The following is a 27,580-nucleotide window of genomic DNA, read 5'->3' as shown; positions in this document are numbered from 1 at the left end:
TCTGCCCAACCCATCCAAGATAAGACTCGATGTTTCGTCTTGCAATTCGCATTGTTTAATGACTTGATGCAGCATAGGGGTTGGGACAAGTTGGGAACGTGGGCTCTTGGTCAATCCCAGTGCCACAGTTGTGTGTTGAGGCCCACGGCTTCATTAGGGTCCTTAATTGTGTTTTTATGCTTTTTATGCTTTTTCATCTTCCACCAGGCAGTTTCCTAGTCCTTTTCCCTTTTATTAATCACAGTAGTTGTCTGGCTGACTTCATACTGCAGAGCTGTGTTCAGCTGACTGCCATCTCTTTTTTTAGATCACTGCAGAGGTCGATTCCTCCAGTGGGTCAGGAGCTGCTGGAAAAGAAATATACTACTGTAGTTATGTAGATTGTTAATCCTGGGGAAAACACACAAAGCCAACTGTGTGCTGTCCTAATTATATGTGTTCTTATGAACCTATTAACCTTCTCATCAACCGTTTCTGATGGTGGAAAAGAAGTGCTGCCCCTCATTTTTTGAATGGAGAGCCGGACTTCCCCTCCCCCTCCCTCCTTTTTTTTTTTCAAACTATCCCACTGTTGTCTGGAAATCCAAACTTTAATCCAGAGTTATTTAATATGCTTGCAGATCTCGAAAATAATAAACTATTTCAAGTATGATAGAAGAGTCAAAATACATGCAGCACATATTCACAAATAGTTTTGTTTTGACATTTATCTTGCTGTAGTCATTCTGCCAATTGGCTTCAGGCACGGCTACCAAAAGAATGAACACATGTTGCATTCATTAGTTCTCATCTGGCTGTGCTTCGTCTTGCAAGACAGACAAAATCATGATCACATTAAATAGATTGTAATGCATTTGTAATACGAGTTCCCTTCTGCTGAACAGAATGATAGCTTTGCAAAGCTGCTGCTTTTTAAGCCGTGATATTTTGCTTAGTTTTCATATAATGGATATGAGTATATTGCCAGTGATGTCATTGCTTTTTCGTCTCGAAACGATGTCATGTGAAAAATATTCCAATATAATACTGAGCAAACTGCTGCCCCCTTCTTCCCCCCCGTGTGAACTCGCGTGTCACTGCTCCTGTCACTGCTCCTGTCGCGCTGGGGCTGACGATAGATGAGCGCGGTTCTGACAGACAGACACGCTTTGAGACAATAATGGTTAATCTGCATTTCCCGAGGGTGTTGTCGTTAGTCAGTGCCGGCGGTCCTTTATGCCCGAGCGCGGACAGACGGATGGATGGCCGTGGGCTGTTCGCGGTCCGCGCCCCGCTCTGCCCGCGGCCGTGAGCGCCGTGCGGCGGGGTGGCACCGGGGCGGGGGTGTCGGTTCCCGATCGCTGCGGTTCCCTGTGAGGGGGGAGGCTGCAGGACCCTGCCCGTGTGCGAGCAGCTGCCGCTTTCCCGCCGAGCAGGCCCCGGGCCGCGGCCCCCGGCCGGTGCCGCAGCGAGCGCGTGTCCGCCGCCTTTGGGCGGCCCCTCCCCGGGCCCGGCCCGCCCCCGGCCTGCCGCGCTCGCCCCGGGCCGGGGGGACGGGCGGCGGGACCGGCCGCCGCCAGCGGCGCTCCGTGCTGTGGGGCCGTGTGCTGGGCGCCCTCGGGCCGCGGGAGCTGTCGCTGAGGCGCGGCGGGGCCGGCTGGGCGGCCGGAGGGATGGAGGAAGGCTTGTCCTGCCTGGCCGCAGCCTGCGACCCCGCGGCGCTCGCCGCCTTCTGCACGGGTAAAGTACCGCGCCGCCCGCGCCGGGAGGGCTCGCTCAGGGCGGTCCCCGCTCCGCAGTCCCCATCCCCGGACGGGGGAGAGGGGAAGCCTTGGCAGCGCCCGGGTAGGCTCTGCCCTGCGAGGTGTGAGGCTGGCTCCGCGTTGCCGTCAGCAGCCCGCAAGGTGCGCCCGCCCAGGGGCCGAGCGTGCGGCATCCGCGCCGCCAGAAAATTGACAGAAAGTAGGAGAGGTACATAAAATGGGGACGTGTGTGGATAGCGGAGGAGGCGACAGGGCGATAAAGTCACAGTGCCCGCTGGACAGGAGGCGCGGAGCCGCGTGGGTCCGGCCCGGGGCTGGGACGGGGAAGTTTGTGCGGGGCTCCTTTGGCAGCCCTCGTGGAAGGGTCCAGCCCTTCCCTTGCACCTCTCGGTCTGACGCTCTCCGGAGGAACAGCCGCAGCGAGCCCCGGTGGGACTCGCGGGGCCTCAGGCAGGCGGCAGTCAAGGCTCGCTCGGCGTGCGGAGAGCACGACTGCGCCTGCTGCAGCTCTCCCCGTCTGGGGAACCTGCGTTTGCCCTTCACAACTAAGGGGTTTTCCTCTTCTCCCTTTACTTTTACCAGTGTCATAGTCAAAATGAGATATTTCAGGACATGTTTCATTACACAGCTGCTATCAAAACAATCTCGCTTGAGTGCAAATTAGGCAATGAATTGTAGCGTTCTGACTGTAGCTACCAAAACTATATGGTCTTAAAAAGACCAACCAACCGAATAACCCTGACCAAGAAATCCTGTCAGAGATAAAGGGTGTTCCTCTTGTTCACGGGGTGGAAGTGTTTTACTGCGAATGAAACAGACGTCTTTGTTTGCTGATTCATGCCGTGCAGTTTGGATACAAATGCAGCATCTCGCATGCAAAGCCTTACACTTACGGCCAAACATACGGTGGTCCACAGAAAAGTTTCCTTAAAAAAAATAATAATAAAAAAAAAAAGAGAGCAAGTGCTTAATGCATAGATTTCTATAGGCATTTAGTGGAAGAAAGGAACGACCTTGCTATAGTGTACTTTGTTAAAGTGAGCAACGTGCGCTGTACTTTATCTGCTTCAGAATTCAAAGCATTTGGTTTAGAATTCAAGATGTTGCAACCCTCAAGAAAGAGGGGAGGGTAAATTGGAAATGTTAACATTGTAAGTGCTTTGTATGCTTTTTTTGCAGCCTTGCAAGGATTTTTACTGTAGAAAAGAAAAGCTAATGTTTAGCTGTTCGTCTTCAGAATAAAATTAAAAAGGAACAGCATTTTTATGGCTATACCTTGGAGCTTTTTTACCAGTATGTGGAGGTTTATGTGACCAACATTTCTACTGACTTTAATGGCTTGTAACGAGAGTTTGTGATTGTCTGTAAAAATGTGTCAGTGTCTCAAACTTCAGCTTGAGGCATATTTTGAAGTTCCAAAGTGAGTGTGACATGACGGACTTACCTTTGAGGTTTGTATAAAAATCCAAAAAAATAAGATGCAAGAAATACATTCTTTTCTGAGTGCACATGTTCTATTTTAATTTTTTTCTGTGTCTTAGGAAATTATTTTTGTTAAAATCTTGATAAAAGACTGAACATTTTGCTGGATAATTTTGTAATTAAAAGAAAATGTGGCTTTGCATATTATTAGCATGGTAGTGTATCTTGTTGATTTAAAGCTGGATTCCTACTTGTATGGTTAAGCCTAATAGACTTTTATATCAAGTTTTCCAAGGGCTGTGTGTTGGCTTGCATGTAAAGTTTGAATGATAAGAAACTGGTATGATGGAGAATCAACAAGTGCTTTGTTCCTGTGAAATTTCTAACTTCAGCCTTGAGGGCTTTTAGCAACTTTGCACTGGTAACAAGTACAGAAAAGCCTGAGATTAAGTTATAGAAAGTATTTTTTCTTGTTCTTTTAGTTGGGCTATACATGCTCATTCTTGCTTTATTTAAAGGACCTTAAGGCGTTGTACTAACAGTAGGGTATTTCTGGTGAGGGTTTTGGGTAGAACTTATTTTTTTTTTAAATAAGTATACTGTAGTGATATACTTTTCTATAGGAACTTTTTTACCTTTAATTGTGATTTGTTTTGTGCACAGGTGTCATTGTATATACCTCTAATTGCCCACTTCTTGCAAAACTAAAAAATCCTAATTCCGCGGTACAGAAATAGCGTTTCCTTTTAAAATGTGGAGTACAAATGCTGATAGGCAGCCTAATCAAATTTTTAAAAAAGCTTGTCTGGTGTCAGTAGGAAAGACTTATTTTTTTCTCCTTTTTCTAATTAGCCTTTTATAATTAAAGCTAAGGCAAAGGCCCGTCCCTTAGGAAGAGCATAACTGTAAAATTGGATATGGGCTGGAATTGGAATCAGACAATACAGATTAGGATAGAAATTTTCACTTTGACCAAGGGAAATATTTACCTTCAAACAAATCTTCAGTTGGCATGGCTCTAGATTAAATATTTACCTCCAGTGACACTTGGCATCGAAATTGGCGTTTATAAATGAGTGAAGCAAACAAACAAACTCCAACATCCCAGTGTTTTTAAGCTTGATTGCTTTCAGACTCTTGATTTGTATGCATTTGTCTTTAATGTTAAGACTGGTTGAGAGTTTGCTTAGGATTTTTGCACAGTTGGGGCTGGCCAGTTGCTGGAGGCGCTGGTGGCAGAGGTGGGGCTGTGTCAGTGGCTCTGCAGGGGAGACTGACCAGGGCTGACACCGACCCTGCCTTGGGCTTGGTGCCTCTGGCAAGGGGCTGTCACTGTGCCGTGGAGGGCACCTCGGCTGGCACTGGCTCTGCCACCTGCCTCGCTGGCAGGCAGTGACAGTGGCTGGCACATACTGCTGTTCCTGCTGCCTTGCTTCCCTGCACAGGTGCTGGTGCACAAGTATTTAATTTTAATTAGTGTCTGACATAAGGGACTGTGCTGTAAGTATTCGGGTGTTACAAGAGCCGCCTTCTTTCTAGTGCATGCAGTGCTACGTGTGCACAACATAAAATTGCAAATACTATTAAAGTTAGGAGAGATTTTCATCTCACACTATTTAGAGCGCCAATACCTTGCCTCAGTAGAAGTCTAATTTCTGTAGCTTCATAGTTAACTTTTAGAGCTGTAGTATCATTTTTGGGTAACATTTTTTTCTGTTTTGACAGTTCAGATCTCTAGCTGGCTCCTAACAGTTCTAGGAACATGTATGAGTCATCAGAAGGGGGTTGAGGAGATAATAGTGACTTGTGCAGGGTATTGGTTAGCATTTTTTAGCAGTTGCAGAAAGTAATTGCAAGTTGAAGTAACTGCAAGCCACACTTGGAAGTTGCTGGAGTATCGAAATTGTTGAAATGTCAGAGGTGAGTTGACGCAGCAGACTCGTCATTAAAGGTCAGCTGGAAAGGTTCAGACTGCACACAGTTTCTCAGCACCAAGTCTTTGCTCTCAAATTTTGAGTAATGCCCCGATTAAAAAAGTATCTTTGTGAACCCTGCATCACACTCTTCATACAGAAGTAAGTTCAGCAGGAAAGAGGGCATTGGAAACTTCCTCTTGCAGCAGGCTTCTTCAGCATGCTCTTTCTGCATGGACCCAGAGCAACTTTAAGAGCAGAACTTGCAAAGAAATACAGGAAAAGTGCTGGACGTGCAGCTCCTGCCCTGTGAGCAGGGAAGAAGGAATAACCAGACATGACAGCCGTTAGTCACCGTTCTTTATTGCGTGATGAGAAGATGCGCTTATGAATCATAGAAACAGGATTTAGGTGACGTCTTTTTGCTTTGCTCTTCTCTTCCAGCACATTTTTGTTCTATGTATGTTGTAAAAACGCGTGAATTTTTTGGGGTTTGCCCTTATTTGCCTGTGAAGCACTTCAGAAGCATTTAAAACTATGGTAATACCCGTGGTCTAATTTCTGATACCGATGAAATGCATCAAAGGGAACATTCACTTCCATGAGAACCTGGTTTGAGTTGACCCTTCAGATTTTCGCATGATTTGACTTATTTGGTAAACAAATGGCACAATGTCTTGAGCATTAAGGTATTTTTTTGAGATTGCTTTTCATAGATGATAGAGGTGAAAAAACCAGAGCTGCAGGTGTCACCCTGAGTGGTTTGCACTGCTGATGTGCAGTTGCTGTGCTGGGCTTACGCTGTGTGAGTGGTGGCAGAGTGGCCCTGAGGACTCTTGGGCAGGGGTTTGGCAGGAGCTGGCCCGTGAGCTGATCCGACTGAAAACTAACTGAGGGCGGAAAGAGTTTTCTATCAAGCAGGTAGCCACCAAAAATGATGTCCTGCAGCAGGTTCTGGGACAGAAAAAGCAGCATGAGCCTTCAAGGAAAATCACCCCTTTTAGCAACACCCTGCAGTTCGACTGGCTTAAGAACAAATGAAACCATGCCCAAGACAGTAGTACTGCAGAGTGAATCAATACTAAAAGTAGAACCATTTGTTGTTTAGACTTCTGATTTGATCTTAATGTAAAGAAACAAACTTGGTGTCTCCCAGTGTTTCTGCTTGCTTTCAGCTTCATAGTCTTGAACGATTATTTATGATCAACATTGAATGAAAGAAAACATTTAACATCTTTCACTGAAGAAATCTTCTAATTGCTCATCTTTACAATATTCTATGCATTTTTTCAATCAGGGAAACCATTAGGCATGTAATGAAATTGAAAACTGCTGAGAAGAAAAACATCTTGACAGACAAACTTTTTTTTTTCTTTAAAGGATGCAGTTCAAACTTTTAAAAATATCCCTCTGTGTGTACTATAAATAATTCCAACTGGACATTTTGTTCAGTGGGGGCAGAGCTGTGCTCCTGGCCCTGCTGTGGTAGCATCCCTTGTCCTCTCCACCTTTCTGGGAGGTCTTCCCCAGCTGCCCCAGGTGTACATGTTGCTTGTCACAGGGCACTCTGCCATGAGAACTTTGTCCTGTGCAGCTTGCAGACTGCAAGAAGAGTCACACCTAGTTGGAGCGTGGGCTTGCAAGGAGTTGCAGAGGGCTAAGTGAAGGCGGAAACTTGGAGCGTGTTGACACAGTAGGTTAGTAAATGTGGATTAGTAGGTTAAACAAGCTGGCATTTAGTCTTGAGTAAAAGCAGTGTGCTTGAGTAGTTACTGCGTGGAAGCTGTGATGCTGTTAACTCTATCTTGGGCTCGCTCCCTGCTGGTTTATGTGGCTGTATCCCAGGTTGCAGCCCAAAAAATATGTTTTGTTAAAAATAAAATAAAAGTTGTTAAATAAGATTATTGAAAAGGTTAGAAGGTGCTGAAAAGTGAGAAAATAATTTTGTTCCTGTTGATGTTACTCTGTTGTGGTGGGAGGAATATTTTTCATGCATGAAGGACCCTGTTATTTTGGTTGGCAGTATTAAGCAGAAATAGTATCCTCCTGGATGGTTCTTTTATATGTATAAATAGCTGAATTAGCATAGCTAATGCTTAGTAAGTGTATGTGGAATTAATCAGTCCTGAAACATAAGCATTAGTGGAATAAACTAGATAATTGAGTGGTTTAAGTTAATAGCTGCTTTCAGAGTAGCTATTATCTTTTTTGCATTAGATTGTTCCCCTCACAGTTATCAAACAAATACAAATCTCCAGGGTTTAAAAAAGAGAATAAAACTGAATTGCAAACACTGGAGACCTACAATATGTAGCTTTTTTGTAGAGTGCTTTTCACTTTGAGTTGAAGTGTATTAGTAAAAAATCCGTAAACTTTATTTTTCTGGGTTCAGGCAGGCGTAACGTGGTATTGCTGTTCCTGATCTATTATGAAAAGCTGGAAGTGTTACCCTGTGATAACCAAAGAGTTTTGACATAGGTCTGCAAGTGACCAGCAGCTGATGTGGCAGTGGTGGGTTGAATGGTGATTCAGAGGCTCGCTGGTTGCACTGGTGCTCGTGCACTTTTGCAGAAAAACGTTCCTGCTTTTTTTTTTAAATTGTGTCCTTTAGCAAGTAAAATTTTCTCTTTCAGAGGTGGCTTTGGTTGTTATAAATTCTTGATTAATTAATGGCTTAATTTTAAGGAAGAAGGAAGTAAATGGAAAAAAATACAACTTCCTTGTAATTTGTGACACTGCTGTTACTTAGTTCCAACCATATTCAAGTCTTGTTTTCCTTGTCAAGTATTTGTAGCACCTGTAGTATTTGTGATACCGGGCATATCCGTGATCAGTCACTATTGCTATTGGCAGGGCTGCATTTTTACCTAAAAACTGTGGCTTTGTAGCGAATAGTGGGAAGAGAAACTTGAAGATTTTTTTATGCTTCAGAGACCACATCTGTAGGAAGATCAGATAGGTAATCTGTTTATGATACAAAACATGACGATTTAAGCAATTTTGATAGATATATCCCTTTTGAGTGTACAAAATTTGCCAAACATTCCACACAGAAGTGTGTTTCCCTACAGGATCCTTTGAGAAGAAAAGAAAAAGTATCCCTACAGAAAGACATTTTTCCCACGTAAGCAAATTCCTTGCACACATGCATGTGATTTATCAACAGTGATTATGATTGTTCAATTTTGTGTAGGATTTCTACGTAAAATACCTTCAAGGTGAAATTTTAGAAGGTGTTAGCCTACCTATGTCAATCAAGGTGTTCTGTTCAGTGATTGATTTTTCTCTGGGAAGTTGTAGCATCATGTAGCACTGTTTCCAGGTGTTTGTGTTTGCTTTGCTTTGCCTCAGTTCTGAAATCTGCTTTGTGGTTTGGCCTAAATAAAGTGAGACTTAATTCCTCCCTTTTCTGGGGAGTTTCCCATATTAGGTGTAATAGTTCCAGGATTAGCAAATTTTGATTGAAACTGGCTTCATTTTTATTTATTCGTTTCTGCAGAAGTACCCTAACTGCAGTTTTATGAAATAGATGTGCAGTCACATGTAGAGATGTCTGCCATGCTGTTCAAGAGTTCTTCCTTCTCATGAATTAAATCTGTTTCAGTTCACAGTTACCTCATTTGTTTGTAGAGCCTTTGTGGGAACTTGTTGATAGTGTCCTTGCTAAGGAGAGTGCAGCAACACTTAGTGACAGGTCTACAGTCTGGATTGTTTAAAAGACTATCTTTGAAAAATAGCAAATGTTAATATTAACGTTTCTACAACTCTTGAGAAGCAGCATGTTGCAGGACAGTCAGTCTCCTGTCAGGCAGCAGCAGCCACAGCAGCAGGAAAGGTGTGAGCAATGCTTTCCACCCACACCTTGTTTACTTCACCAGGGCTGTTGAACTGCTAACATAACAAAATGAAAAGAGCTTAACTAAAGAACCAGTCAGTTTAATTGTATTTTTACTCAGCACCCCTTTTTGAGGGTGGCTGTTGACATAGATACTCCTTATTGCTGTCTGCCCTGTGTTTTCTCTGACACACAATGTGCAGGTATTCCATTTATTTCTCAGTAGTTCTTCCTGTGTAGTAACTGAATAGGAGATTGTGACTAACGTGTGATGAGTAGTTGCAGGTACCACCTTCCAGGTTGGCTGTGTGGGAAGCATGTGCTTTATCCTTGAAATCAAGCAGATAGCTTAGCTGCATCTATACTGTGACTGGTCTTTGTGCAGATGGGTTAGTTCTTTTCTATGCAAAAAACCACCCAAACAAACCAAACCACTGTGGATTTGGTTTAACCTGGAGTAAATACAAGCTGTGTTGTAGATATTCCTCTAATACCAAAGCTGCAAGCAGTTGCAAAAGCTCTGGAAGCTTCTTGGTGAAAGTAAACAAAAGCAGGATTTTGACTGCTGCTTTGCAAGCGTTGAGTTGGATCAAGCTTGTGATTAGAGAGGTTTAGTTTCTCATTCCTAAGAAACAATGGACTTTTAAAAATATCAAACCAAACCTTGTGGGTTTTTTTGCGTACAAGACACAGGAGAGGTTGAATGGCTGTGAGATGGTGTCCCCTGCAGCAGTGAGGGTAATGTTTGTATGGCAGAGCTGGGCTAAGGGATGCCTTCTGCAGGACATGCTGCCCAGTGGGATGGGCAAAGCCTTGCAAGCACAACCATCTCTGCTGCTGCAGAGCTGTGGGTGGATGGTCATGAGAGAAAAACTAACACTGGAATAAATACTCCCACCAGAAGGCTTGTCTCTTAGAGGCTACTTTTTTCAAGGGAGGGAGCAGATTGTCATCCTTAGGTTTTGGATAAGAAGACACAAAGAAGGACAGTAACTCTTCAAGGTCTCTTTAGCTGGTTGGATTGGAAGTTTAGTTGGTGTTTTACTGAATGGGCTCTGGTATGCAGAAGTAATAAAGCAGTGGCCACATAGCACTGTGAGTAAGTGGGAGGAAATCCTATACCTGAAATACCAGAAAACTGAGATAAGGCAGGGAGTTGGTGAGTCTGTTTCCAAACAGGTTTTCCCTTTGTCTGAAGTTGCCGTGTCCTGTGGCTTGGCAGGGTAAGAGCCCTGAAATAGCACTGTGCACACCAGTGCTGGTGCCTCCCCCTGCTCTGGTGTAAGCACATGTCTGCTGAGCACGGAAGCGCTCAGATTCTGCTTCAGAAGGAGGTCCGTATTTCTTTGGGAAAGGAAATTAATACAGGCCAGGATTCTGTTTTTCTTGATGGAGTTTTGCATACTGGCACTTATGGTAGATTGGCTTAGAATAGCACAGAATGAGATCAAAGAAACGGTTTGTACAGTGGTATTTTTGATGTTACAAATTAGATATTTATGAGTCCTGGGGGAAGGAAATGCGCAGCACAGTGAAGCACTCAGTACAAAAACTTTCAGAAATGTTCCAACACCTTTATTTACAGGGATGATGTCTAACTTGATTTCTAGATAATAGAAGCTAGAGATCATTCATTTGTGTGTGAGGATTTGAGACGAGTAGAATTTTGTAAGTAAACATTGCATGGCACAAAATAAAATGTATCCATAAAAGAAGAGGTTATTTTGCTTTGCCTGCTGTTATTTCAGTTAATGATTTCAATGCTTTTGTGTTTTGCTGCTGAAATGGTACTCTAGAATTGATGAGAATATAGCGATCTTAGAGCAACTTCTTTCCTCTAGGGCAAAAACCTACTTTTTCAAAGCATACCGCAAACAAAAATCCGGTTAAGTTAGTTGCCCAAATAAGCAATAAATATTAAGGATATTGAAAGATTTCCATAAGTGTCAGATTGAAAGTATGTTGGTACTACTGAATTCAAACGCTTCGCAGCAGAGGACATGCACTGCCAGTAATGGGGAATGTTGGGCTTTGCCTGCATTGTTGCAATCTAAAGATTGAATGTTAGGCAAACTTGGATTTTATTCATGTGTTACTAAAAAATAATATATTTTGGAAATACATTTTGGAAATAGAGCTTGGATAGTCAGAGGTAAGTTGCATGAATTTGGGCTTAAATTCTGAAAAATTTTTTTCTAAATTTATGGACACTTCTTTGAGCATGAATTAGCACCATCACTCTGGCAAGAGCAGTTAAAAAATAAATGTTCCTGGGTGGAGAGAGGGGTGCAGAGAGAGATGGAGAATGTGAGATTACTGTCAATGTTTTTTTTTTATTTCACTTCTTCCCTCCTTCCTCTCTCCCCCTTTCCTCTTTGCCCTTTTACAAGCCTCCACACCAGCTTCCTTGCCTGCCACATAACTGCTGGTACCTGTCTGTGCAAATGAGTTTGATAACAATGCTGTCATCTTTTTGTAGATTTGTACATTAAAAACATAAGGTTAAAGAAGAGTGTTTTAAGTGGGGAGTCAGACTAAACTTAAAAGTCAGAATTAGGGCTGTCCTTCGAGACTATATTGAAATCATATTGGTAGTAAGATGCAGCTTTTTATTACTTGGTCTCCTCCAAGTAAGAACTCTGAAAAGGTGATTCTTCCCCTAAAAGCAGTTGGTTGGTATTTTGAGTTACCTTTATGTTCTTTGCATGTCTCTCATTTATATGGAAGGCTCTTAATCTTGCCTCTTGAAAAATTGCATGCATTTTAACATTGACCTTACTGCAGCACTTAGGGTAATTCTGTGTCAGCCCACAAGTGTTAATTAACCTTTAAGCTGTGTGGGATGATGAATTTCATGTCATTTAACAGATGAAGAATGAAGTTAAAAAGAGATTAAGGTCAAAACCATTGGCTAATTACCTAATTTTCTAATTAAGTAGTCACCTAATTTGAAACCAGAAAGGCTTGATTGTCAAAGTGCACAGGAAGAGCTGCCCTGTACATGTCAAAAGCCCAATTACTGGTGGTGGGTTTACCTGTGAGAGCTGAGCACTTTTCCACACTGATGTCTGGTGTTTTGGGTGAGGCACAGCATGCAGGCCCCTTTGCAGTGATGCTTTGGGAGTGCAGGAGAAATGCTTTCCTATTCTTGGTGTCCTGCCGTGGTCACCCTTGAGCCCCAGGCAGTGGCTGCCTTTGTCTCTGTCTTGCAGAGCTAAAGCCTGTTGAGTTTCTCCATAGGGTGGCTTGGGTGCCATCTGCTTTTGGTGCAGAGAGGAGAGTGGCTGAGCCCTTGGTGAAGAGGAAGACTTCAGGGATGTGATCCCTCTTCAGCATATGAAAAGTTGTTTTCTGAGAAAACTTTAGCTAGATCAATTTGGGCATTAGGGAGGATGGGGATCAACCTACATCATTTCATGTTCACTCAATTTGTTACTTTAAAATCAGCATTTTAGCATGGAAATGTTCTAACACTTCTAGCACAGTATGAAATATTTCCAGTGAAGGCATACTAATCTATGTGTGCTGAAGTGTTAATGCATGTGTAACTTACAGTTGAGCAGTTTATTGCAGCTGTCTCAGTTTGTGTGAATTTCTAAGCCTCTGTATTAGAAAAAAATGCCCCCTGCCCCTCTCTTTACTGTGCCATGAAAATGGAGTGGCACCAAATATTGTTAAGAGCTTGGGGTGGCTGGGATAGCTGCTGGGATCCCAAGTAGGTGCCTGTAGCCACCATGAATTCTGTGTATGGGGTGTAGAAGTCACTGATTTGTAGCAGAAAAAGTATTTTGGAAGAGGAAGGGCTTGTCTTGTGGGTTGTGTGCCAAGTGTTGAAGAGCAATATCAGGAACAATAGCAGGAGCTAAGCAATGTTAGGAGAAGAAAAGTATTTAAAAGCTGCAAGGCTTTTTAAGCAGTGGTTGGGGAAAAAATTGTGGTGGATGGTTTTACTCTTGAGATGCATCTCAGTGGAGGTGGAGCTGATAGGAAGTATGCTGCTGGGGAAGGATATGAGGCAGTGCCTGCATAATTATATGCCTCTTAAGGTAATCAGATGGGTACCAGTGTCAAATATGAGAAGTGTCTGTGAGTGTTTGCTCTACTTTTGCAGTCTGCCCATCAAAGCTAGTATCAGCAAGTATGAAACATAAAATTTCTGTGCCCAATAAGTTACGCAGTTACTGGAAACTTAGGCAAGCAGAACACTCGTGTTGGTCAAATATGGTATGGGTGGGGCTTTGCCCTGTGAATCTCATGCTGATGTTTTTCTAGATTATCTGTATTAAAACTGAGTGTTTACAGCAGCAGATACACAAGCCTATTACAAAAATATTTTTATTTAATGTAATTTGTGGTTATTATTGGGTTAATTTTGTCAGGATGTTTTTGTGTCATCTTTTAATCTTTCTCTTTCTTTTGCTTTTTCATGTCAGGAAACTAAAAATATATTTAAACCTATGTGCACAAATCTGTCTAGCATAGACAGATAGAGCTACTAATTGTTAGGCATGAATTGGTAAATCATCTTCCATGTCAGAACATCCTTTTCAAATAAAGTTGCTTGAAAACATGGGTCATGTTCTTTATCATGTAATGATGCAGGCTCACAGCCCTGAACATCCTTCAAGTTCAGCGTAAAGCAGTCCACAGTATCAAAAGCCAGTAGCAACTGTTGCACTGCGGAGTGGACTTCAGCAAAATCATCTCATGGATCATCTACAGAGAAATAAAATACTGCTTGCTGTAGACCTGTGATCAAAAGGGTTTGTGAAATGGCTAGTGTAGAGTATTGCACCCTTTTTTATTATTCTTAACTACTTGTAGGGGGTTAAGTTAGTTGTATGAAACATTAAAAAAATCTCATGAGCTCTGCAAGACAGTCTGGTTGATGTGATGGTCCTCATGCAGCATCAATCCTGAGCAAATGAGTGGTGTGTGACAACGTGTGTTCTTCCTGAAAACCTGAAGAAATGTCTCTGAAGGAGACAAGTTTAAGGTTTAGCTAGTGTTGAAGATGTTAGTATGTTTACAGTCAGTGACTTACCTGTACCTGTCTCAGAACAGCTGCATTATTATTCCAGAAAGAAAATAAAGAAAGAATTTGACTTTTGTCACAGTAACAGGTGTGGGATCAAGCAGTGCATTGGTTTTAATTTGGTGTAGAAAAACTGGAAGATTAGGGAAAAGAACGAAAAACCAGCAAAGGAGAAGCCAAAGATGTGTGGAGTCATTTAGGGAGTGAAAGGCCAGAGTCTTGTGCTTGCAGGAAGGGAGAGCTTGGGGAGAACTTCCCGCTCCACTTCCATGCCATAAGCTCTAGGTTTTAGGATAATACGGTATCATTTTGGTTGTGCAGGAGCTCTTTTAATCCTCTGTGTTCATGTTGTGTGCTTTAATCCCATCCTTGTATTCTGTCCATGACTCACGTCCTTTACTAAACTGAGGTAATTTGTGCATGTGCTGGCATTCAGAGGAGATACTGTGAGCAAAAGTCTTAATTCTGCTTGTTGTTGTTGAAAATTATGAATTACAAATATAGAACATAATTCTTGATTTTGGCACCTTTTGTAAGCTACTCTTAAGACAGGTGATCTGCAGAAAACTGCAGAGAGTTTTCTTTCTCATAATGTGTAGGAAAAATAAATTCATTGGGTATCTCTCTGGAAAGAGAAGCCTCATCCAGAGTCAAATTTTTCAGTGCTCTTTAGAACAAAAATGGGAAGTTATACAAATACATATTTTCCTTTGCACAGGAGCAGATCGTGGTCCTCATGAGAAAAGTTTCTTTGGGGACAGTTAACTCCTGAAATTGTTAGCCAGATCTTTATGCTAGTCCAAGTAATTTCTGTTCCTTTTCCCTAATAAAAGAATCTTGCCACTCTGGGCAAAATATAGAAAATGCTGTGTGTGCCTTAACAGCCAGGGGTTTAAAATTACCTGTGGTTTATGTGGCTTTATTTGATGAAACATAGGATTTTCCACCCCATGGTTTAAATTTCCATGTGCTGCAGTTTGTAGAATTTGTTTTTCTGAAATGCTGCTTACGTCTAAAATCCATTCCTTACTTAGATGTAGTCAAAGCTGGGAGGAATTGACTCAGAGGGGTGATAATGGATGCTCTCGATTTGTTGAGGGAGCCCAGAATAGATGGTTTAGTAGTAAAATTTTATTTTTTTTTTTTCAAATGTAGCCAGTTGAACATTTTCTGGGCAGCAAATGATGAAGAGTGATGCTTTTCAAATGCTGGTACCTTCACATGCCTGCTAGATGCCATGTGGGGAGTGATACGTGGCTTAGAAGGTTTGTTAAGAACCACAAGTTTCTGGAGTTCCTGGCCCAGGTCTAAGGGGCAGTTTGAATTTGCTGCCTTGTTTGATCTGCTAGCAGTGGTTTGATGCCTGTGGCTGTGCGGAGTCCCATGCAGAGTAACCTCTCTGTTCAGTGCTGTTCACTGACTGTGAGAAATGAACCCTCATTTTCAGGGTTATCCAGGTGTCTCATGGGTACTGAATGTAAGCATCCCACGTATATCTCCTCTTAATCCAAAAGCAAGGGAAGAATTGGTGTTTTCCTGACTAAAATTAAAAATCAAGCTGCTGAACTATGAAAAACATCTATGTGGATGTCTTCTCACTGCTACCAGTGAGGACTGTAGATAGTGCTTTCTTTCCACACTGGATCTTGTTCCCAGGGTGTCTCTTAAACGCATAGGTCATCAACAGCTTAGAAAACACGACCAACACATCAGAAATGGTGATGTTGGGTGGCAGTAAGAGTAACCAGATAACTATAAAGGTGTTTTAAAAATGAATCAAATGAATGAATCAATAGTTGACTGCAATTACAAATTACTTGCTCTCTTCGCTTAACTGGTTTCCCTCTTTAAATAAATTTCCCTCTGGTTTAAGAAAAGGAAAGGAGCTTTGGGAAGGCCTGGATAGATGCGTGTCTGTGTCAGCACAGGGGAAAGAACAGATGTTTAGGAGTGGGAGAAGAGGAAGGGAGGAGATGGAATTTTGCTTCCCATTGACTGACTTTGTTCTTGCATAAGAGCTGTTTCCTCTCTGAAGGGGGAGGGCATGTCCTTGAAGGAAGGAGTTTCTTTTTTTTTGTTTGAACTTCTTTTGAAGTAGTTCTTTAGATTATAAAATATGTTTTAAATAAAAGAAGAAATCTGGAAGAGATTTTGAAAACTTCTGTGAAGAAAACATGTAATTGTGCAGATTTGTCAGAATGATCTCATGGATTCCAGTTTTGTTTACTTTTAGGGCATCTTCTTTTAAGATAATCCCTGTTGAGTTACTTTTCAAGACACTGCCAGGAAGGGCATGTTGGAATTCAGTTGAATATTTGCTGTAATGGGTGAGATATTTGGTTTGGGAATTATTAATTTTAATTCTCTAATAGTTGTCAGGGTAATATATGGTTGTCATCACTTGAAACAGATGCTGCTTCTGTAGAATGAAAAAGAACAGTGAAATGTCTTCCAAGTGTGCTACTGTATTCTTTGATCAAGCAAATCAGTCTTGATTTCCTGGGGATATCCTTGCCCTCCAGCTTCTTTCAGTCGCTGTGTCTCCTCTACCCCCTCTGCAAGGCAAAGCAGCCACTGGGGGTTTGGAACCTCCTGTTGTACAACAGGGCGCATTGCTTTGCCTGGTTTGGAGTCAGCTGAGTGGCTCAGCCTCCTTGGCCTTCTCCTCATGGCCCATTTCTGTAGCTGTGCCCTCTGACAAGCTGTTGGGTTGAGAGGGTCCTTCTGCCTCTCTGTGCTGTGCCAGGGCCAGCACAGCTCACAGAGGAGAGCACTGGCCAAGCCCTCTGCTGTCTCAACCAGTGTGTTGAGGAGGTCGAAGCGCTGCAGCCTACCCTTACAGGGCAGGGTAGATTTGCTGTCCTGTTGTTCTCTGAAGTTCTAAAATGAGTGTCATAACTGTGCCTTCAAGAGCTGCAGCTGCCAGCTAATGCGCTCCCATTTTGGGGTGTGGATTTGAGCAGCAAGAGTCTGGTCAATGTTGTAGATCACAGGAAGTAAGGATGTGCAGAGCATCTGCTTCTGTGCTCATCAGAGAGACTAATGAGCAGTGGAGCCTTTCCTGGTTTAGGAATTACTCTTGTTTGGACTCTACACAGGGAGCACAGTAATATTTGGCTTCTAAAATGATGATTTGACATAGCTACTTATTCCTTTTACAAGTGTTTTATGGTGAACTGCTATATATGCAGCCTCAGAATGTATTCATAATTTACACATTGTGATGATAACGTGTATTAATTGAAGGCTTTGGCCAACAGAAAAAAAAAAAAAAGGAAAAAAAAATAAGTTGGGGTGTTCCTCCCTTTTTTGTTTCTTCCTTTTTTAAGGAAATGTATAACTACTTTCTTGTGTTTGGACTGCTGCTCAGTGTAAGAGAAGTTACAAAGCTTATAATATTTTGAAAGTAATTGTTTTCTGGATAGTTCATTCTGACTGGTCTACTGCATCTATTTAAAGCCTTATACTTGCAGGTTAGTAGAAATACGAATTATAGGGTATTTTAAGTCCATTTACTTTCCTGAAGTAAAAGCTTTCCTTCATGGATTAACATACATTTGCCTTGGTTCCTTTTTGTGTGCCACAAAGGTACCTATGCATGTAGGAACTTTTCCCAGCTCCTTAAAACAGATGAGAGCTTATGTTTTGAACATGAGAGTTTTAATAGAAGAATTTTTACACAGTCCTTCCCAACCTGGGGTAGGTGTCTCAGGTCTGGGTTTGTAAAGGCCTGCCGAGAGAGTGTTGGATGTGCTGGGCTGTGGAGTCATTAAAATCAGTTTTCTGCATATAGGGAGGTACAGCTGGGGATGGTGGTCTTAAAGGTATTTTTGTTGAGTCCTAATTTGTTGTCTCTGGATCTCAATTTAATTATGTAATTCCCCTGCAGTTCTTTTCATCAGCCAGAATGAAAATAATGCTAATCATGAAGTGTACAGTTCTGTTTTTGCTTTAACCAAATAGTGCATTAAAACAATATGCGAAACTGTCACGTAGGGGCTGTTTTATTATTGTAACCATATTGTAACTAGTATCTCTAACTATTATTGTGACTATTCCTTTCAGTGCAGTAATAATTGTGGATACATTTCGTTACTAAAGAATTTTTAGTTTGGTTTTTTTTGTTTGTTTGTTTTTGTTTTTTGTTTGGGTTTTTTTGGGGGGGGGGTTTGTGTTTTTTTATTTTTTTGTGTGTGTGTTTTTTTACCAATTCATTGCAGGAATTTTGTTTGTGTTGCAAAAGTAATAATTATGATGCCTTTATTTTGGTTGGTTCAATTCTTGGTCCTTCGGTAGTGAGTATTTTGTTTTAATTGAGTAGAAGTTGGCATTTAACTCTCTAATCTCTTTCATAGTGAATTCATTGGAGGAATTTGGCTCAGTATTTCTTTTGTTTACATAATTTGAAAGTGCCCCTACACAAGTATTTCGAAGATTAAGGCTTTTTTTAGCAATAATCAAAGTACTGTGGCTTCTATTAACCTTTTTCTCTTTGATAGGTCCTCCTAAGATTAGTGAAAACTAAAGTTTAGATTTAATAGAATCACAGTAATAATACCAGCTACCTTTATATTTAAATTTGCTGTATTTATTTTGTACAATATGAACTTAAGTGAACTGTATAATAGAGGTGAATTTTTTTTAAAGCTATATTCGAAGTTAGAAAACATACTGAGTTTTTAGGAAGCCTTAAAAAGGATGGGCAAGGAATTCAATACCTTGGATTGAGTAACATATTCTTTTACGGATTTTTTTTTTTAAGTGATTGGCTTATGATTTATTAGAACAGCTAAATACAAAAATCTGTTATGTGTTATTTTGGCTTGGCAGAAATAATGCAAAGAGCTGTCAAAGGCAAAGAGTGAGCAGAAGCTGTAATTTCCTTTTTACCACTGAAGAATAGATTTGGCTGGGTTAGGCCTTCAATGCTAATCTATCTCTGTGTGGCCAAACAGATTTTTGGAACCTTTTTGTAGTGCATTTATTTTCTTTACGCTTCAGGCCAAATGTTATAAGGTTGTATGTTTTTTGGCACATCCAGGGTGGTGATGTGAAAAAAGTTAAAGAGAAGGAATTGAAATTAAGAACTCTGATATAAGCCATTTAAATTGAGATTGCCACTTGATGCAGTTAGGTCATGGTTAACAGTACTTGTATGTTTAACTGTGGACTTTTTTTTAACTGTGAAACTTGCTTTAGTATTAAGGGTCATAGTTAAAATTTCCTCAACAGTTCCACAAGAATATATTTCAGATTTTTTCTGCAGTTTTATGTCTTTTCAGGTAATTCAGTTGGGTGTTTAAATATAGTTAATTTCAGTCTTCCTTCTACTGGTAAGCGTATTTTTCACAGGAAGCGCCTTCCCTCTTGTGATTTTAATAGGACTGTGCTCCTTAAGCCTTGTCTTAGCTAGTGGTTAGTAATGATTTCTGTCTTGAAGCATTAATTTGATAATTTGTGCTAATATCCATTCTTTATTTGCCTGAACACGTTTGTTAGAATGTCTTCAGTATTTTAAAATGATGGGACAGACATACTCATGCTGTACATGAGTATGTACAGCCTCTTTGTGTGGCTTTTAATTCAGAACAAAGCATTTCAATGCCTCTTTCTGTTCTGCTTTGCCTCTGTACAGATGACAGCATCTCGGCTGCAAGCACCTCCGATGTGCAGGACCGTCTTTCAGCCCTGGAGCTGAGGGTGCAGCAACAAGAAGATGAAATCACTGTGCTAAAAGCAGCCTTGGCTGATGTGCTGAGACGTCTCGCTATCTCGGAAGACCATGTAGCTTCTGTGAGAAAATCAACACCCAGTAAAGGTAAGCCCAAATTTGGTAAACTCTTTCTGGAGTCAGATTGTGTTATCATGTGTGAATGTTCTCCATTGGTCACTTGTTATTTCCCTTTTCTGTCTGATTTGGGAAGGCTGATCTATTTTGAGCTAGAGAGGTTAGGTTTATAATAGTGGCTTAAATATATACGGCCAACAGATATCTGAAATATGCTTCTTAATTCTGCTGTTTGCTAACGTTTTTATGTTCTTGATACTCCTGAAAATTTTCCTTACTTCTTGCTAAAAGGTTCCTGTTTTAATTTCAGTGGTGAAATGTTAACTTGCCACTGGAGGTTCTGGGGCTTATGGACAATTTTGAGTCTCAGCTTTGACTTTGCCTGGAAATTACTCAGTTGAAAGAGCATGTTAGAGATTATGTTTTCCCTTGTTCCTAAATCATAACCGAAACAAAAACCAAAATACATTGCCACCAAATAAGAAGGCTTTCTGAATGTAGTTAATTCTTGTTCCAGTACAGAGATAACTCACCACCAGTAGGTCTCATCACCAAGAAATTGCCATGTAGCAGCAATCTTTTGGTTAGTCTCTAGTAACTTTCATATTGCAGCACTGAAATATGTAGAATTGTTTAAAAGTAAAGAAACTAAGTGATTTTTGCACTAATTTTTATATGCTTCCCTCCTCTCCCCCATGAACATTTCATTTTGCATTCTGGAGAAGTATTTGAATTGAGTTTTGAACTTACTCCAACTTAAAGATGTGTATTTGAAGAGAATTATGGCTGTGTATGTTTCTGGCATATATCAGGTCCCTGATTATATAAAAGATTAGATCATGTTTCAAATAAATTACAGTTTTAATTCACCATAATTGGATGTAACTACATCAAACCACGCAGCACAGAGATCTCTGGAATCAATCCCTGTCTGAGTCTTGCAGTGCACCTATTACACCAGTATAACACTGAACTGATTCAATGTAGCCCATGCTTCTTTGGGTGACTGCTTTATACAGGCTAAAAATGCCAAAAGTTTGAATTATTTTAGATGTGACAGAGGGATCAAATTCCTTAATTAAGTGCCTTTGCAGTCTCTCTGCCAGATGGAAGGAAGTCATGATGCTTAATTGGCTTGGGCTCTGAATCCTGTCATTCTCTCTTGCTTGCTAAATGGCAGACTGTTGTCATCTCTGCTTATAAATGCAGCTTTTATCTAATTTACATGTCTTGCCTCATCAAGATCGAAGCTTCTTTTTCAAACTCTTTAAATATAGCTTTAGCAGCTATTTTGACTAAATCACTCTGCTGTCTGCTGTCCATTATGAGAAAAAGAAAATGTCCAAGTGAACAGCTGTGGGCAAAAGGTGTGCACTATAGTGCATTATCCTTCCTATTTAAATGCAGAGGAGCTGGGATGTGCTAAAAAACCCTTTGGCTTGGAGCTGTCTAACACCCAGCCAAATATGTGTACAGGCAGGGCAAACTTGCTGTGTTTTGCAAAATACTGTGAGGCTATCTCCTTTCTGAGGGTCTTGGGAACATTCTGAATTCTCTAGATCCATTTGTTTGGTTAAAAATAAACTTATGATTTGGGGGAGGCAGAGCAGAGGGAGGGTGGAAGGTCTAAATATCTTCAGTTTGGTCATATTGTATCTCTGCAAATGAATGGCAATAGCATGGAACTGAAGAAGGAACAGGGGCAGATATGTACATGTATGATCTAATTCACTGAACTTAAATGAATTATGACTAACTGGCACAGTAATTGGTGATGGATGTGTTCCCATTGTGTTCAGTTGCCCAATACCACCAGACAACACATTAACTTCACTGTTAATCACAAAATCAACTGCATATAGAATTCACAGAAGAAAATATTTACATATAGAGACTGGAATTTTAAGAGACTAAAATTAGACTTGAAGAATAAACTTGAGATTAAAACAAGTTCATATATGGCTTTTTGCAATACCCTAGGTTCTACTTTCGATTTCTGTATTTTAATTCTTTTCAATAGCCAAAAAACTGTTGAAATGTCTTAACAGAGATAAATCTGTTCTTTTTTTTTTTTAAATAAGTAGGATTAGAAGATAATCTGAATTGCTATACAAAAATAATTCTCAAAGAAGTAATTGTTAGGTTTTCTTTGTAGCATTATGTGTGCATATAACAGACTCTTACTTGTCAAGTCACGATCACTGCAAAGGTAGGTGTATTCCTCCAAAACTCATTTTGGTGTTTGGGATCCTGTCAAGACTTTGGATCTCTGCATTACAATAATTGCACTTTTGTGTAAAATATTATAGGTAAATTTTTTTTTAAAAAATGCTGAGGCTTTCAGTCACAGAAGTATTTTTCTCTGCAGCAGTCCTTAAATACATACTGACATAAATACATACTGACATAAATAATGACTAAAGAGAATAGATGTGTATATGCACTTCTGAATACATGGGGAGAGATGTGTTTAAACTGATGTATGGCAACACAGAAAGATAAATACTTTTAAAACAAACTGGACTTAACAAGAATAATAGTACCAGAAAAAGCCATCCTGAATCTTTCCATCAAACAAAGGCATTTTAATACAAGGTGATAGCTAACCTAGTTTGAAAGGTGGCTTTTCTAATTTTTGCTGAAATGAGTTTTCTAAAACCTCTCCATTTTTTTTCTTGTTGCCATCTCAGCAGTATATTTAAAGAGAGATTTTTCATAGGCTAAAAATAAGTGTTGTGAGCAGACAGTGAATCACACTGAAAGGGACAAATCCATCTTGATTGCTTTTTCACTGATTTTTCTTATTCTGAAGTTGATGGCTTGACTTAGTGAAAAAAGTGATATTTTTATCCTTTGTCTAGTTTGTCTGCATGGCACATCTGGTGATGTAATTCTGTTCTTAATTTCCTTTATTTTAGATTGACAGATTGAAACAGTAGCTGAAGATAAAGGTTTTGCATTATCCTTTGAATCTTTGTTTTTCTTTTCCCCCCCTACATTTCTGTCACATGCTTATTTTGAGCTTAGTCCAGTGAAAACATTCACATGGTCAGGGTAGATTTATACTTCTAACTCGTGGGCTCTCTCAGTCAGGAGGTTGCTACCTATGATCATGTGTGTAAAGCTCTGTCTCAGAAGCCAATGGCTCTTCATGCAGGGATTTGTGAACTGTAGAAGATAAGATAAAGGGGAAGATTTTTTAGGCACCTTAGTGTCTCCTAGTAAAGCATGAAGTGGAAATACTGTATAAGGAAAATACCTCTAGTAGGGATTGCAGCAGGATTAGCACTTGTCTGTATTTCACAATGAAAAGCAGGCTGCAAATATTTGCATGTAACTTCCCAATGCAAAATTATTCTAGATAGAGCAAATATTTTCAACATAAAAAGACTGTGATAGTGCTTCTTCATCTCCGCACACAGCTAAGAATAACTGCACAAAGGAGAAATTTCCAGGTACAAAGGTAATGTTGAGGATTAGAGATGTGAAAGGGCTTGGTAAGGGATCCTGTCTCCAGCAGCCACGGGGCTTGTAGGGATCAGAGTGTAGGAGTGACTTTACGGGTTTCATTTCTTTTCTTTTCTTTTTAAATAGATGGCTTGGTAAGAATTTCTTTGGTGGGAAATTATGTGTATTTGGGAGCTCTGCACTCTTGTTGCCACATGCCTCTGCTGTTGGTGCATGATTGATGCTGTTAGCATTCACAAAAAGTTCCAAGAACAAAGATTACCTGGACACTGAAGAAAAGGAAAGCATAAAGCAGTCTGGTACTTGCAGCTGCCAGTAATATAGATTGGCTCCCAGCTGGTGCCTGGTAAACCTATTAAAATCTTCCAGGGTGTCAAAGTGTGTGTATCAGGAGAATTCATCCCTCAGGCTCGGGGTGTGCAGGCAAGTTTGTGGCACACATTATGGCACCAGTGAAATATCTCAGAGTAATCATTTCACTGGAATATGAGCTTGTGCCTGAAAAAGTACATCTTATGTCTGCCTGTAGAGGAAACAAAGAATTCATGTTTTTTTCTGGACTCAGAAATAATGAGGAGACTTAACAAAGGTTAAACCTTTGGAGGAACGTTTCCTATTGCTTGGACAGGAATTAATATTAAATAACTCATATGCAAATTCGACTCACAAAGTGAAATTGGAGTAGTGGATGGCGGTTTGCAGAGAGGGTTTCCCGTGACAATGAAGAGTGGCAAACTGAGAGGCATTTAATTTTACTTAAAGCTGTGATCTTGGGGACCTGCAAAAGCAAGTATGTACTGGAAATGCAGTACATAGGGGTTTTTAAACTTTTTTTTTCTTTCCTTTTGCAGTGGACTATTATAAGAGGAGCCCATTGAGTTTTCCTTCTCTTGTATGAAATAGTGTGTCTCATCAAATTCTGTCTCATTGCATTCATGTAAGCAAAGGACTTCAGATGTAATTTTTACCTTATCTCAACAATGGTTTCAGTTCACTAACATTGTCATTTTGTTTAATGTTAAGAAAAATTGACTTCAGGTGTTCAGGAAACTTCATTAATGAAAGCACAAGACAGACTTGGGGTTTGTTTTTTTCTAGTCTTTACACTATTCAAAAAGCGGAGCTTTTCTAATAACTGAGTACAAATTTATGTTGTCTAATTAGTACATGTTAAATAGGAAAATGTTTTTGGTAGTGGTAGGATATAGCTTCTTATCCACAATATTAAAACTAACCTGGCAAGCTTGTATGTGGGTCATTTTACTCATGGGAAAAGTCCTATTGAAGTCTGCAGGCTGCATGCTCACATAACAAATAATGATACTCTTGAGGTCTTAATGCATTTCCCAGGTACTGGTTTTAGTGCCATCTGTTCTTTTCTGCATTTCTTCCCATTTTTTTCCTATCTTCTTCTCTGACTTACTGAATATTTTCTTTTTCTTCTGTTACATTTACTGCTCTTAATGCTCTTCGTATATTTTCCTTTAAATAAAGAATTTGAATCTAGAGGGCATTAATGAAATAAGGGGCACTAGCCAGCTAAACCAAGTTTAGGAAGGACAAAGTTCAGAGGTTTTTTTTAAGTTCTAAGCAGTCTTGTTCATTGTAGAAGAATATTTTTGGTTGTGGTGATAAGTATACTTATTCTCTTTCTATATGCTTCTAGCGGTTCTGGGTATGATTTGTGCATCTATGTACTTCTTTTAGAACAGTGTGAGCAAATTTTCTTGAGTGGTACTCTGCTGTTCTCCATGATGCTTCTTAAACCAAGAATTGTAATGTTGGAAGAGTTCGGTATCGTCACTAACTTTTTCAAATGAAAACCTATTTATAACACTTCTGTAGCTTTTCCAACTCTTGTTTGCCTGAGTATATCAAATTGTTTCAAATTATCACAATTAAAATTTTATTTCCTCTGCTTAGAATTAGCCCATTTGGCCACTGGTTGAGCATGTAGATGGTGCCTCTGGGAAAGTATAGCAAAGTAAGATAGAATGAAACAGGCTGTGTGATTTGAGTAAGCAATTGGCCAAACAAGTCTTCAAGTTTCCTGTAGCATGTTTTAAAATGCCTGCCCAGGGAACAGAGACATGGCTCCCCTAACACCTGAAAAATTAATTTTATTATTATTTAGTTTTATGTTCCTATAAGGATCATTTAAAGTTAGAAATATATGGGTTAAGTCACTATTTATAAATATCTTGTTATGTTAGGGAAATCTAAAAATATTTATTACACTAATAAATACACTAATTATATCTAATTACACTTAGTTTGTCTACCTAGTAGGAAAGATGCCCTTCGAGCTCAAGTTGTTTATGTATTAGCTATACAGTCTCAAACTGTTGCTTATTAACATGCCTTTATTTGGATAGTTCTTTTCCTTTTAATAAGAAATGACAAATAATGTATGTTTAATAGCTGTTGAAATTTGGGAAATCTGGCTTTCATTAAAAAAATACTAAAATAATGTGTATTTTTTCAGCTAGTTGTAATTAGTATAACAATAATAGAGTTTGTTGACACTTGGTTGTCTTAAAATTTGATTATTAAACAAGAAGAAGCATAACCCATAGGTAGATAGAACTATGTATCCTGATTTGTTTTGTTTATTATTTGAGACCTGGTGTCTCACCCTGACCTGTCTTCATGTGATAGAAGAAGAGGACACTTCCTTAACTCAAGAAGATTTATTCAAAATTTGACTCCTAGTACATAAGTGAAGTAGTTGAATAAAACAGAATGCTGAAGAAAGTATTTCCCTACCCCTCAGAAAACAGTGCTCTCTTTGAAAAGAGTATTGGTGCTCCCAGGCTATTTCTTTGCCAGCATCTGCTGTGGATTGAGGGACTTGACATCCTTGGAAAGTCTGGAAGTAGAGCCATGACTAGAGTTAGCTGCTTTTATGCAATTAATGAATTATAACACCTTGAACTCAGTCTGAAATTTGTCATAATTTCTATTGATTTTGATGTTGTTCTATTAGGAAGGAAGTGCAGATAAAATCTTATGTTCCGCTATACTTACAACTATTTTTGTCTGTTTTTCCACGGCTCACTTTGTGGGCTCTCTGGCAAGTTACACACACTGTACACTTATTTAGTAAGAGTACTAAATTGGTCTTCTGTCCTTCCAAGCAAAAAACCCCATGGCATGTAATATATTTATAATCTAGAAGTCTTTGTCACGTTTTGCTTGATGTCAAGTAGTTTAAAGTTGTTGAACGATTTGGATATTGCATGCCTTCATGGGGAAGAAAAAAAGAAAAATCTACCTTTAAAAAATCAATGTTTTTATTTTGGTAAGGTGTCATTTCTTGAGGTTTTTCTTTTAAATCCACTTGAATTAAGTGCCCAGAGAAGTGACTTTAAAGTAGCTGCAGTTACTTACTTTAAATTGAATTTACCTGAAGAGAGACAAGTGTTTTGTTTTTCCTTGTAAGAAAGGTAGTTGATCTGTCAGATTATTGGCAAATACGAAGATATTAAGAAAATAATTTCAGTAAATGTATTTGATAACAGAATAAACTACATTTTAATGTAAAATATTTTAAGTTTTGGGCTTGGGAATAAAAGTGAATTATGAATCAATTCTCAGCTCTAGCACCTTATAAGTATGTTTGGAGGGATAAGCTATCATGTTATCACAGGACACACATTTTCAAACTTACCACTCTCTGTAACAGCTTGGCTTCATTTTTTCCCCAGCTAGCTAATCAAGACTGATAAAGAATATGAAATAGATTTTTGGTTTATTGTGGTCTACTTTTTCTAATCCTACTTATCTTTCATTCACACATTTGTATACATGACAGATGTTAATAAAATGTTTCTTTTGAACTCTACAGATACTATGCTATGACAATTATCAGAACAGAGATGGATCTGTTCCATAAAATACATTTTTACCACTTTGATCTCTGACAATTTGGCTTTAGTCCTGGTCACCGTACTCTGCCTTTCATTCTACATTCCGTTTGTCTGGCTTTTGTTCCAAACTAGCAGATAAAGATAAGTGCTATTCAGTCTGAAAAATTTCAGACTGTTTATGCTAGCAGGTGGCCTATGACATGGTATTGGCAGAGATGTGCAGCCCAGTGCTGGGAGAACTCAATTATTTTAATGTATTGATCTAGAATTTGTGTTCTCCTGTGCAGCCTCATTATTTCCAGGTCTCTGAAGCAAAAGCACTTGACCACTGTGAAGGACTATCTCTGCAGTGAAGAAGGTTATCGTGTTGTTTTTTGGCATCTTTTGACTGCAGAGATGCTCTGGTTAAAAGTCTTTAAGAGACATGTGTGGTTTGGACTGATGGGTCAGCTTCCTTGGTTTTCTGACCCAGCTGGGAGGATCCCGCTGGTGTGTGTCTGTCAATAGC

The 27,580-nt window shown here is 39.9% G+C and overlaps 1 protein-coding gene across 3 annotated transcripts in view; it reads left to right on the top strand.

Annotated features, from left to right (window-relative positions):
- The window catches only part of EML4 (EMAP like 4), a 145,864-nt gene that overhangs the window by 58,072 nt on the left and 60,212 nt on the right, over window positions 1-27,580 (top strand). For all 3 annotated transcript variants that reach the window (XM_066316112.1, XM_066316111.1, XM_066316110.1), the window contains exon 2: window positions 19,583-19,765. In XM_066316112.1, the coding sequence (XP_066172209.1) occupies window positions 19,583-19,765 (183 nt within the window). The remainder of the gene's footprint in view (window positions 1-19,582; window positions 19,766-27,580) is intronic.

Source organism: Sylvia atricapilla, chromosome 3 (assembly GCF_009819655.1).
Source record: "Sylvia atricapilla isolate bSylAtr1 chromosome 3, bSylAtr1.pri, whole genome shotgun sequence".
In the NCBI taxonomy this organism is placed as follows: domain Eukaryota; kingdom Metazoa; phylum Chordata; class Aves; order Passeriformes; family Sylviidae; genus Sylvia; species Sylvia atricapilla.
The sequence above is the reverse complement of the archived record's forward strand: the minus strand, read 5'-3'. Positions and strand labels throughout refer to the sequence as shown.